The sequence below is a fragment of the Cololabis saira genome, chromosome 14 (genome assembly GCF_033807715.1).
Source record: "Cololabis saira isolate AMF1-May2022 chromosome 14, fColSai1.1, whole genome shotgun sequence".
In the NCBI taxonomy this organism is placed as follows: domain Eukaryota; kingdom Metazoa; phylum Chordata; class Actinopteri; order Beloniformes; family Belonidae; genus Cololabis; species Cololabis saira.
Window position 1 is genome coordinate 46,954,736 of NC_084600.1, and position 14,048 is coordinate 46,968,783.

The 14,048-nt window shown below is 46.0% G+C and overlaps 1 protein-coding gene across 1 annotated transcript; it reads left to right on the forward strand.

Annotated features, from left to right (window-relative positions):
* Positions 1–4,741: 4,741 nt before the first annotated feature.
* Positions 4,742–12,138, forward strand: LOC133459413 (tripartite motif-containing protein 16-like). Its single transcript, XM_061739310.1, has 2 exons — positions 4,742–5,741; positions 11,454–12,138. The coding sequence occupies exons 1-2, from the start codon at positions 4,759–4,761 to the stop codon at positions 12,136–12,138; spliced, it is 1,668 nt and encodes a 555-aa protein (XP_061595294.1). The 5' UTR covers positions 4,742–4,758.
* Positions 12,139–14,048: the final 1,910 nt, after the last annotated feature.

The following is a 14,048-nucleotide window of genomic DNA, read 5'->3' on the forward strand; positions in this document are numbered from 1 at the left end:
TGGTAGAAACCAAAAGTATATATATGTGCATTATTACTATATTTAATATATATACATATATACGCATACATATGCGTACACATACATAAATATACACATACAAACCCAGTGATTTTTTTTTTTTTTTGGGGGGGGGGGGTGACGACATCCACTGCCAATCCAGGAAGCAGGAACACACGGAAACACAGGTCAAGCACTGGAAATCTGCAACAAAAAACCACAAACAAAGCACGAAACCGAACGGTTTCGGAGCCGAACAAAACAACAACAGCAATCGACCTAAATCTTGAGATCTGATCGCAGTCTGAGCTAAGCTAGCGCTACCGCTACCTAAACCCAAAAACTAGAGAGCCAGCATGCGGGTGAACAAGCAAGTGTGTATGTCTATGTGTGTGGGTGTGTATGTATATGATAATGTGTGTGTGTGTGTGTGTGTGTGTGTGTGTGTGTGTGTGTGTGTGTGTGTGTGTGTGTGTGTGTGTGTGTGTGTGTGTGTGTGTGTGTGTGTGTGTGTGTGTGTGTAATAAACCAAACAAAGCTCCACCTGAAGTGTATCTATAGTGGGGGAGGGTGGGAGCAACCCCGCCACCCGCGAGACCAGAGGCCGACACGGAAGAGCCCGGAACCCAGGCCACCGGCAACCCCACAGAGGGGAGAAGTAGGAGGGAGGCAACCCACCGCCTGCGAGGCCCCCCTGCCCCCGGCGGCGGCCGAGGGGGCCCGCGGGCGGGGCCCCCACGGCGCGGGAAGAAGCAGCCAGGGACCCCGCGGCGGCGGACCGCGACCCAGGCAATCCCCGGCCACCCGGTCCGGGCCGGACACGCGGCCAGGAGGCCCTCACCCTTCAGGCCAACGACCCCCACCCGGCAGGGGGCCAGCCTGCCCGGAGAGACAGAGCCGCCCCGGCCGCCGACGCGGGCAGGCGCACCCGCCCCCACAAAAGTGGCCCCCCCAAGACCAGAGGGGCGCCCCGCCGCAGAGGCAGTGGGGGGGACCGGAGACGGGCCCGGAGAGAGGGAACCCCCCAACAAGGCGACACACGTGCAGGCCTGACAACGGAGGGCCCCAGACCCAGGCATCCCATTCATTCATCCATTCACCTATCCGATACCTATACTAATAATAATATGATATACTATACATAATAATAATACTAATAATACTAATAATACTAATAATAATAATAATAATAATAATAATAATAACCATCTTTGTATAATATAATATTGATAAATTATTAAATTTTGATGTCCTGCCAATGGAGGCCCAAATCCTCCATGGCAGGACCCTTCCATACCGCATTCTCACTGACACAGACATACGATCACGCACCGTTTCCCCCCCCCCGTCTTATCAAAATCATGTTTTTGTCCCCCACACTTTTTACAGTTTAAAAACTAACGGTAGGATCAGCCATTAACTGCAAATCACACCCTGTGCGAAGGGCCCGGCAGCCCCGCTTCACCCCCCGCTCCCCCTCCTCCTCTCCCGTCTCCCCTCAGAGCTGCTCAGGGCGGGTTTATGGTTCCGCGTCACCAACGCAGAGCCTACGGCGTAGCTGCGCGTCGCCGTGTACCCTACGCCGTAGGCTCTGCGTCGTTTTAACGCGGGACCATAATTTAGGCTTACACCCGCACCTAAAGGTTTCACGCGCGCGTAAACTCATTATATATATAAAAAAATCTGTGTCCCTTTAGGGAAGAAATGAGGGGCTCCGTGGAGCCCCTAAACGCTCTAGGGACCCCCCTTTGTTCTGTCCTAAAGCGGTGGGTGAAGAGGAGGTTGCAGCAGCAGCAGCAGCAGCAGCAGCACCAGAGTCCTGACAGACGCTGTGTTTCAAACACAGAGGGACACGATCAGCGCTATTTTATTATAAGTCTGATATATGTTGTTATGTGTGATGACATTATTAAGAGTATGACATGAATCTGGCTTCATTTCACCACTTTACAGCCTGCGTCGCCAGTTCCCCGTGTCTTAAGTAAATTCTTACGGGAGGGTCCGAGTTGCCGTAAAGATAAGCAGATTTTTCGGTTAGTTTTTTCTTTTTAGATCCGAGGCTTTGCGTAGAAGGTGGCTTCCGCAACTTTCAGGCGCTTTTTCTGCGCAAGCAAGCTTTATAGATGAGGACCCTGGGCGCTAAATTCATGGTCGTTGACGCAGTTTTCAGAAGAAACCAAAACTAGTGACGTCAGGGTGGTGGAGGTTGGAGTGTGGACGATGATTGTGCTTTTGTAACAACGACAACAAACAAAACAACAACAAACTGTCTCTAACTGTCTCCAAACTGTCTCTAACTATCTCCAAACTGTCTCTAACTATCTCCAAACTGTCTCTAACTATCTCCAAACTGTCTCTAACTATCTCCAACCTGCCTCTAACTATCTCCAACCTGCCTCTAACTATCTCCAAACTGTCTCTAACTATCTCCAAACTGTCTCTAACTATCTCCAAACTGTCTCTAACTATCTCCAACCTGCCTCTAACTATCTCCAAACTGTCTCTAACTATCTCCAAACTGTCTCTAACTATCTCCAAACTGTCTCTAACTATCTCCAACCTGCCTCTAACTATCTCCAAACTGTCTCTAACTATCTCTAACCTGCCTCTAACTATCTCCAACCTGCCTCTAACTATCTCCAAACTCTCACCGACCTCAACTCTCCTTCAAACACACATTTTAAAAGTTTACTAGACTGTCTGGAGGACATCAAAGCCTGGACGGCTTTACACTTTTTAAACTTTAATGAAAATAAAACGGAGGTCCTAGTTTTTGGTCCCAGTGCTGCCTGTGACTCATACGTAGATCCAGGACCCCTAGAGCCACATGTCAGAAATACTGACAAAAACCTTGGTGTAGTTTTGGACACTAACTTTTAAAATGGAGAAACAAATTAATGTTAGTAAAATCTAGTTTCTTCCAGTTGAGGCTTTTGTCCAAGTTTCAACCCTTTTTATCTTTCACAAACTTGGAGAAAGTTACACATGCCTTTGTGTCATCCCACCAAGACTACTGCAAAGCCCTGCAGGCGTTAAGTGTTCGAATTGGGGGGAGCTAAGGGGAGCTGAGCTCCCCTAAGAAGGACATTGGCTCCCCTGAAAGACTGCTTTGTGAAATTTAGGGGGAGCTCTAAAATATTGGCTGTTTCTTTTTCAGACAGGTTATAGAGTTCGATTTTCTGTATGACCAAATCCGCTCCGACCCGGTGTGTCAGTGTTCACCGCAGACAGACTGCAGCTTCGCCTGAATTATGGTTCCGCGTTAAATCGACGGCGTATCCGACGGTGTAGGGTCGTGGTGCGGTGTGCGTCGCCGCGAACCCTACGCCGTCGGCTCTGCGTTGGTGTGACGCGGAACCATAAATCATCCTAGGATTTATGGTTCACCGGGAGTGGGCTCTGGCGGTTGATGTTGATCCGCGGACCAAACTTGTTAAGGAGCATCAAACTCACTCTTATCTACGCGGAAATAACGCTAAAATATAAAGAAGGCGTCCCAAAGTGTGATCTATGGTGAAATAGGAAACTGAAGATGTGTAGGCTGTTCCCAATGTTCCCTCCAGTTCTGCAGCGCAGCTTTAAGCCCCGCCCACTGCAGGCGTCAACAGTGCATGCCGCTTTCAGTGTGAACGCACCAAGCAGCGAGATGCTGGCGTCGGGAGATTTTTGACGCTTTCAGTGTGAACGCAGGGTAAGACCATTATACAGGATTCTTGAAGGGGTGTTTTGAGCAGAAAAAAACGTTACCTGTGTGTCTCCTTGCTGCTTTTCTTTATTCTGATTAATAAATGAGTTCGGTCATGCAATACGGCTAGTAGAATGTTTTTCACATGGTCTTTAACCCAGCAAGCACCGTTCTAAAAGAGGAGCAAATGATACATTTGTTTATTTATATTGAGACCGGTTATGTTGACAAATTGCGTCAATTAATGTGCTTCAAAGTGAAAATTTCTTTTGGCAGTACCCCCCGTCCAACCCCTCAAAAATGTTGGCTCCCCCAGGACCCATGGTCCAATTCGAACCCTGCGTTAGCTAGTCCCCTCCGTCCCGTCTGCAGCTGGTCCCCTCAGTCCCGTCTGCAGCCGCCTCCTCACCAGAACGCCAACGCGGGACTATATTACACCTGTAGCTCGCAGCTATTCATTCGCTTGTCATCTGTTATAGGATCCATTATAAAATTATTTTACTTGTTCTTAAAACTTTACATGTCTTGCACCTTCTTATATCTGAGGTCTTTTAACGGTCCATAGACCTTCTCGGGCTCTTAGGTCAGCTGACCAGCTCTAACAGTCCCCCCCCCCATGGCTTAAGAGCAGGGAGACCGGGCCTCTGCAGTAACTGGCCCCGAACTCTGGACCGAGCTGCCGCTGCACCTACACCCAGCTCCTTCTATGGCTGTTTTTAAATGTCATCTTAAAACTAATTTTTACTCTCTAGCTTTTAACTCGCCATGAGTGTTGTATTTCATTTATCTGTTTTATGTTTTACATTGTCCTGTTTTGTTTTTATTTTTCTTCACTTGTCCAGCACTTTGGTCAGCTGTTGTTGTTTTTAAAGTGCTATATAGATAAACTTGAACTTGAACTTTGAACGGAGCCCGAGGGTTTAATCGCTGAATCAGTCACGTGGTGCAGCCAGGTGGCGAGATATCTGACCTTATCGTGTTCAGCCCCGCCCCTGACTGAAGCAATCCTTCATTCCTCAGAGTTTTTGTTCAGGGGAAGGTTAAACTGTCTGACAGTTGCTACGAAGAGGACGATGGCGCAGCAGGAAAACCAGCTCGACCCAGTTAAATTCTCTTGTTCCATCTGTTTGGATCTTTTAAATGATCCGGTGGCTATTCCCTGTGGACACAGTTACTGTATGAAGTGTATTAAGGACTTCTGGGATGAAGGCGAGAAGAAACTCCCCAGCTGTCCTCAGTGTCGACGCACGTTTATTCCGAGGCCTGAGCTGCTGAAAAACACCATGTTAGCTGATTTAATGGAGGAACTGAAGAAGACTGGACTCCAAGCTGCTCCTGCTGATCACTGCTATGCTGGACCTGGAGACGTGGCCTGTGATGTCTGCTCTGGGAGGAAACTGAAAGCTGTCAAGTCCTGTTTGGTCTGTCTGGCCTCTTACTGCCAGAAACACCTTCAACCTCACCGTGATGCGGCTCCACTAAAGAAACACCAGCTGGTGGATCCCTCCAAGAACCTGCAGGACAACATCTGCCCCCGTCACGGTGAGGTGAGGAAGATGTTCTGTCGTACTGATCAGAAGTGTATCTGTTATCTCTGCTCTGTGGATGAACATAAAGGCCACGACACGGTCTCAGTTGCAGCAGAAAGGACGGAGAGGCAGAGAGAGATGGAGCTGAGTCGACAACAAATCCAGCAGCAGATCCAGGAAAGAGAGAAAGATGTGAAGCTGCTTCAGCAGGAGGTGGAGGCCATCGATCAGTCTGCTGATAAAACAGTGGAGGGCAGTGAGGAGATCTTCACTGAGCTGATCTCTCTCCTCCAGAAGAGAAGCTCTGATGTGAAGCAGCAGATCAGATCCCAGCAGGAAACTGAAGTGAGGAGAGTCAGAGAGCTGGAGGAGAAGCTGCAGCAGGAGATCAGGGACCTGAAGAGGAGAGACGCTGAGATGAAGCAGCTCACAGACACCGAGGACCACAACCAGTTCCTCCACAACTACCCCTCACTGTCACCACTCAGTCAGTCCACACACTCCTCCAGCATCAGCATCCGTCCTCTCACACACTCCTCCAGCATCAGCATCCGTCCTCTCAGGTACTGCATATTTACAACATATTTAACCGTTTACTTTGACATGCACGTCAGGGCACTCGTCACGTGATCAGGATCTCCGCTCGTCATGCTATGACGTAGAGGGGACGCCCAGGGAATTCCCTGTGGTTGACGAAATGGGAGAATGGTTAAAACAATGAATTTAAATATCGCCTGTTTCCACTCCCTGGTTGAAAAGCCATTAAAAATTATATTTTGTGGCTGGACGACGCTCTGGTTAAGGTCTGGTTAGGTTAAAGCACCACTTATGATTGGTTAGAAGTAGGAAACGGTTGACAACGGATCCCAATTGACTTCGCATAGGTACAAGATCCGTGGTGCTCACACGGAATTGACCATTTTCCGTGCTGTTGCCACGGAAAATAGTGGTGAGAGGTCGTGGGCATTTCACGGATTTTTGTGAGATCAGGTTGAAAACGTTGCAGCTTCACATTAAGCCTGATTTATGGTTCCACGTTAAATCGACACAGAGCCTACGGCGTAGGGTACGCAGCGACGCGCGCCGTACGGTGTGCATCGCTGCGTAACCTACGCCGTAGGCTCTGCATTGGTGTGACGCGGAACCATAAATCAGGCTTTATTCTGGCCAGATCTGAAGAAACTTTGCAACAACGAGCAAGCGAGTGATTATGTACATTCACTGAGTGAATATGAAAGCCTCCTGGCCTTCGGCAGGAGGGTCCCCCCTTATGAGCCTGGTCCTGCTCAAGGTTTTTCTTGCCACTGTTTGGCTTAAGGCTTTTCTCCCACTATGGGAGTTTTTACCTGCCATTGTTTATATAATAATTGCTCGGGGGTTTATGTTTATGTTTATGTTTATGTTCATGTTCTGGATCTCTGGAAAGTGTCTAGAGACAACATCTGTTGTATTAGACGCTATATAAATAAAATTGAATTGAATTGAATTGAATTGAAAGTAAAATATATATTTCTCGCTAGAAATGTAATCAAAACGCATTTTTATGCAGAAACTAACTCAAAATATTGATTTTGTACACTAAAAAATTAGAAATGTCCGCAGTCACGTGACTTGGACGCAAAACTAATAGGCAGGAAAAATGTAACAATTCAAGAGCTATTATTGTAACGTTTCTCTACGTTTTTGCACTTTGGACCAACATAGGCAGGGTACGTTTTTATGTGAGACTGCGACGACGCACATTACTTTTCTCAGTCAAAAGTGTTACCGTGGCGACGATAGACGCCAAAAAGCGCAAGTGTCATTTTGCCGCAATTTATGCCATTTCTTCGGCCGTTTCTTTGCCCGAACCGTAACGTGCACCCAGGTGTGTTATACATCAAAATGTGCGTCTCCATCCTGCGACGGCACGCATTACTTTTCTCTTTCAAAAGCATTACCGTGGCGACGATAGACGCTTCATCTGATTGGTTCATATTTGATAGTTCCTACTTTCTGCCATAACTTTTGGTTTGATATAAAGACTCGTGGGTGGTGTCATCGGACTCGGTATTGAGTCCTTGAACATAATTGGTGCAAATTAGCCCCGTCCCTTCTTCTGATTGGTCGATATCTGATAGTTCCTAGATTCTGCCATAACTTCAGCAATCCATAAACCGTATCCGTATAAATCCGTATCCGTGAACATCGCTGTTCATTCCTCTGATTTACTCACGACCGGTCCAGATTCTGACCTCCGGTGTGTCCATGCAGCATGTCCGTCCTTGATTCTTCTTCATCATAGCAGAGTTTTTTGACCTAACGTTGCGGCTTCTCTTTCAAACGTTTGTGAGCCGCTACTGAGCGGGTCAACACAGTCAAAAACAAAAAAAATCACTCAAAAATCACTTCCAAGTTGATGCAATTTATTAATAATTCAGCAGATTATACTGTTACAAGAAGGATCCATAAAAAGACAAAAAGCATCTTATTATCATTTCTGCGATCTGCCCTTTGCGTCAAAAACTGTCCCACTTCCCACTCTCACTCTCTTCCCTCCAGCTGCAGGTTCATTAATCACTCATTAAATCATTAATCACTGATTAAATCATTAATCACTGATTAAATCATTAATCACTAATTAAATCATTAATCATTAATTAAGTCATTAATCACTAATTAAATCATTAATCACTAATTAAATCATTAATCACTGATTAAATCATTAATCACTGATTAAATCATTAATCACTGATTAAATCATTAATCACTGATTAAATCATTAATCACTAATTAAATCATTAATCACTAATTCAATCATTAATCATTAATTAAATCATTAATCACTAATTAAATCATTAATCACTAATTCAATCATTAATCATTAATTAAATCATTAATCACTAATTAAATCATTAATCACTAATTAAATCATTAATCACTCATTAAATCATTAATCACTGATTAAATCATTAATCACTAATTAAATCACTGCAGACGCTCTGACATAAGAAAGGAGGCGCGGAGACAAGGCCTGAACTTAACTTAAACACCAGGTCCCCACAAACCAATGCATATACGCCTTCTTTCAAATAAAGGATTAAGTAAATAAATGGGTAAATCCACAAAGAACAGATTGCGCCCGCAAATAGCACTGTGAATTGCGCTGCATTAGCGCCCGCAATTTGCCCCGCTTTAAGGTCCTATTCACAAAAGATTTTTCTTTAATGATATACCGGAGCAAACACGCCCATAAAGTTTTGCGGCTGAGTGCAATTTGCACTTGTCTGAGTGAGTGAGCGGAGCTGTTTCCAGTGTTCTCCATATTTCTGCACACACATTGGTCCACAATGAAAACTGCAGAAATAAAAAATAAAGCGAGTGAAAATAAAACGCCATGAGGCGCAAGGGCGCAATTTCCACTGGGAACAGGGGGGACATGCCCCCACTTTTCAAACTCATGTTTTAGCCCCCCCCAGCTTTTTTACAGTTTAAGAACTAACGGTAGGCTCAGCCTGTATTACAAATAATCAGGACACTGTGCGAAGAGCCCCGCTCCCCATCCTCCCTCCTCCCTCAGTGCTGCTCAAGGATGATTTATGGTTCCGCGTTAAATCGACGCAGAGCACTGTACGGGCTGGCGCACCGTACAGTGCGCATCGCCGCGTACCCTACGGCGTAGGCTCTGCGTCGATTTAACGCGGACCATTATTTAAGCATAATTAGGCTTAACTAGTGTGTGCGTATGTGACAGACGCGCATGGGACGATTGTGAAATACGGAATAAACTGTTTTATATGAATTCTAATTCCCAATTACGTAACAATTCCGTATTTCAAGGGACGGGTGGCAGCCCACCCGCCCAGCTGCTGCATCTCCAGCAGCAGCTGAGAGTCTTGACTGATATATGTTGTGATATGTGATGACATTATTAAGCTGTTAAACACACACATTCTAGATTTATATGTTTATATGGTGGAATTGCTTGTAATAAAGCAGCCCCTTACTGTACATGGATGAATCCTGAGCTCCTGTTATTTTTATTTTTAAATCCGAGATAAGTCCACAACCCCACTTGATCTGACTGTGTACAGTCATAGGCGCCGGAAGTGGGGGTGCGGCAGGGGCTGCAGCACCCCCTGGAAAAATTGAAATGACAATAAAAGATTATAAATATATAAATATTTGTGGTTGCTGTTTCTGTTCCACAACATTGTAAGCCACATTTGAGATGAAGGCTGAATATAGGGGTAATTTTAATTAAAAAAATGAAAAGTAGCCAGTCACACCCCCCTGGACCGCTCAGGTGATCAGAACCGCAAATGTTGTTTTTAAACATCCACATTTTTGTCCGCCAATTACAAATGCACAGCCAGCAGCGCTCCTTTCAAAACACAACACAAAGCTCCAAGTCAAGACCAAGATGGATATACGTTCATTTTTTAAACCAAAAGAGAAACAGACACAGAACATTGCCGAAGCTGCTGCCAATGTGACAGTGAGTGGGAGGAGAGCGACTGCACCGCTGCCCTGGCTGCAGCCACCGCGTCAGCGACCCCCCCAGTGTCTAACACCGGCTCACCTGATGGTCCAGCCGGCCATATGAGCAGCGATGACCCGGGAGGAGGAGGAGACTGCACTGCCGGTAATATTGGTCAAATTAGGCTCAAATCATTGTTATGCAACTGTTTTGGGTGAAAAAAAACTTCAAAATTTTCACGTGCGAGGATTCCTCCCTATAGGCTATATAGCTTCACCAAATATTTTCTGTCACCCGCCGCCTATGTGACTATGATAATATAGTCATGTTCCTTTTTTACTGTAGATGGTTGGTTCGCTATGTTTTGGTAAAGCTTGTGCGCACTGTCAGCTGTTCTTCATGCAGGGGAGGGGCAAGTGATTTCTTAAAGGTATTGTGACATGAAAAACAAATTTTTCTTGATTTTTTGTGTTTTGTTGGGTGTCTTGACATCAATTACACCCAAAAAACAACGAACTTTTAACATTCAGTGTATTGTGTGCTTTCTGGGATTTTCCGCATAACTGTGCAAAAACGGCGCATCTGGTTTGGTGGCGGGTCGTTACGTAACGATCCGCTAAATCACCGCCCCCTCCACCCAGCTCCCTGCCTCCTCTCCTCTCCAGCGCACCATAAAGGCTGATTTATGGTTCCGCGTTACACCGACGCAGAGCCTACGGCGCAGAGTTACGCGGCGACGCGCAAAATACGCTGAACCCTACGGCGTAGGCTCTGCGTCGATTTAACGCGGAACCATAAATCAGGCTTAACACGGAGCTGGTTAGAGCCTCTTTTGTTCTAATCACCGGAGGAAAACTGCTAAGAAGACCCGCGGCCACTGACTGGACTTAAGATAAGGGGACACTGCTGCTTGCATGCCTTTATTTTTATGATTGTTTGCTGTGGACTGCTTCTCCCTGCTGCTTTTCCGTTCCCGGCTTAACTCTCCGACGCCGCTGTGAGCGTATGGGTGGGCTGGAGGAGGTTTGGAGGAGGAGCGGAGGAGGAGCGGCGCAATGATTGACAGGAAAGGGGGAAATGGAAACGTTTTTCACGGCGCAAAAAAACACTGTCATAAAAAGCCAGGAATGGAGTACTAGAGTGAAGTTTTTCTTGTTACACTCTTTTAGACACATTTGAGGGATGTTGGCCAAGACTTTTAATAGTGTTAAAAGCATGTTAAAAATGATGTCACAATACCTTTAAGGGAGAACCCCCGCACCCCGCACCCCCTGGCAAAAACGTCTTCCTGCGCGCCTGTGTACAGTCATGTCTGACTATAGATTTCACCCTTAATATCATTCAGTATCACACAGGCTTGAATGACATTGAGAGAGAGAAACAGAGACAGACGGGGAATGAGGAGTTTGCGCGCAGTTTAATACACGCTTCTGAAACAGGGTATTTGCTCCACTATTTTTGCGTGTGGCAAATAGCCCTGGCCTTTGTGAATTAGGCGCTTTTTGCAATGAGGCTTATTTGCATAGAAAGGGGGCAATTTTGCGCCGAATGTATGAATATTAACTAATTTGCATGCATGCAAATGGCACAGGCGCACAATGCCACTATTTGCTTGGCAGCGCAGTTTGTGGTGCAATTCCCCCTTTGCGGGTGCTTTGTGAGTTAGACGCTCTCTTTTTGTCTCATTTGCACCGGTTTAGCGGCCGCAAAAGCCGCGCAATCCTTTTGTGGATTTGGCCCAAAGTGTATTTAGACTAACCAAGATTAACTTTGGCCTCAACAGGTACTTTCAGGACGTGGCAGCAGCTGTGTCAGAGGTCAGAGGTCGACTACAGGACATCCTGAGAGACACGTGGACAAACGTCTCACTGGCCGTCGCTGACGTGGATGTTTTACTGTCACGACCAGAACCAACGAGCAGAGCTGGATTCCTGAAGTATTCCTGTGAAATCACTCTGGATCCAAACACAGTAAACACACGGCTGATACTGTCAGAGCAGAACAGAAAGGCGACTCGGATGGACCAACCTCAGTCTTATTCTGGTCATCCAGACAGATTCAGTTATTATTCTGAGGTCCTGAGTAGAGAAAGTCTGACTGGCCGTCGTTACTGGGAGGTGGAGAAGACAGCAGGTGGAGTTGGTGTAGCAGTTTCATACAAGAATATCAGCAGATCAGGGGGGGGGAGTTCATTTGGATCTAATGACAAATCTTGGTCACTAGAATGTTACTCAGACAGTTATATATTCATGTACAACAGCATCAAAACCGTCATCCCAAGTCCTGCTTCCTCCAGAATAGGAGTTTACGTGGATCACAGAGCAGGAGTTCTGTCCTTCTACAGCGTCTCTGGAACCATGACCCTCCTCCACAGAGTCCAGACCTCCTTCACTCAGCCGCTACACGCTGGAGTCTGGATTTACAACTTTCCTGGAGACTCAGCTGAGTTCTGTAAACTCAAATAAGATCAACGAGTTTCCTCTTCATGTTTTTATTAGGGCCCGAGCACCTTCAGTGCGAAGGCCCTATTTTATCTGTAGGAATTTTTTTTTTTTTTTTTTTTAGGGCCCGAGCACCTTCAGTGCGAAGGCCCTATTTTATCTGTAGGAATTTTTTTTTTTTTTTTTTAGGGCCCGAGCACCTTCAGTGCGAAGGCCCTATTGTATCTGTAGGAATTTTTAGGGCCCGAGCACTTGCAGTGCGAAGGCCCTATTGTATTTGCAGGAATTCTTCTTCTTCTTCTTCTTCTTCTTCTTCTTCTTCTTCTTCTTATTGTTCTGACAAAAGGAAGGCCTTTTTGCCCCCCTAAACATGCCCAAAAAGTCACCAAATTTTGCACGCCAGCCAGGCCTGGCGAAAAATTTGATATTTAATGGTTTGCATTAATGGGCGTGGCAAAATGGCTCAACAGCGCCCCTTGAAAATTTTGTGCCTCAAGCCCCACGATACGATTTGACGTACATACACGAAAATCGGTACACACCTGTATCATGGCCCAACTTAAAGAAAAGTCTCTTGGCGTCATGCCCGAAACCGAACAGGATGTCGGCCATTTTGAATTAATCGTGTCATTTTGGCGAAATTTATGCCATTCCTTCGGCAGTTAATACGGCCCGAACCGTAACGTGCACCCAGGTGTGTTATACATCAAAATGTGCGTCTCCATCCTCCGACTCCACGCATTACTTTTCTCTTTCAAAAGCGTTACCGTGGCGACGCTAGACGCCAAAAAGCACGCCCACCCTTCATCTGATTGGTTCAGATCAGACAGACTTTGTGCCTCAAGCCCCACAATACGGTTTGATGTACATGCACGAAAATCGCTACACACCTGTATCATGGCACAACTTATTATTAGGGCCCGAGCACCTTCAGTGCGAAGGCCCTATTGTATTTGCAGGAATTTTTATTATTATTATTAGGGCCCGAGCACCTTCAGTGCGAAGGCCCTATTGTATCTGTAGGAATTCTTCGCGTTATTATTATTATTAGAGCCCGAGCACCTTCAGTGCGAAGGCCCTATTGTATCTGTAGGAATTTTTTTTTTTCTTTTTCTTTTTCTTTTTCTTCTGACGAAAGGAAGGCCTTTTTGCCCCCCTAAACGTGCCCAAAAAGTCACCAAATTTTGCATGCAAGGCAGGCCTGGCGAAAAATTTGATATTTAATGGTTTACATTAATGGGCGTGGCAAAATGGCTCAACAGCGCCCCCTTGAAAACTTTGTGCCTCAAGCCCCACAATACGGTTTGACGTACATGCACGAAAATCGCTACACACCTGTATCAGTACACAACTTAAAGAAAAGTCTCTTGGCGACATGGCCGAAACCGAACAGGAAGTCAGCCATTTTGAATTAATCGTGTCACTTTGGCGCAATTTATGTCATTCCTTCGGCAGTTAATACGGCCCGAACCGTAACGTGCACCCAGGTGTGTTATACATCAAAATGTGCGTCTCTATCCTGCGACTACACGCATTACTTTTCTCTTTCAAAAGCGTTACCCTGGCGACGCTAGACGCCAAAAAGCGCGCCCACCCTTCATCTGGTTGGTTCAGACAGAAAAAACTTTGCGCCTCAAGCCCCACAATACAGTGTGACGTACATGAACGAAAATCGCTACACAACTGTATCATGTCGCAACTTACAGAAAAGTCTCTTGGCGCCATGGCCGAAACCGAACAGGAAGTCGGCCATTTTAAACATTCTGAATTAATTGCGTAATTTTGGAGCAATATATGCCATTCCTTCGAGAATTAATACGGCCCGAACTGTAACGTGCACCCAGATGTGTTATACATCAAAATGTGCGTCTCTATCCTGGGACTACGCGCATTACTTTTCTCTTTCAAAAGTGTTAACGTGGCGACGCTAGACG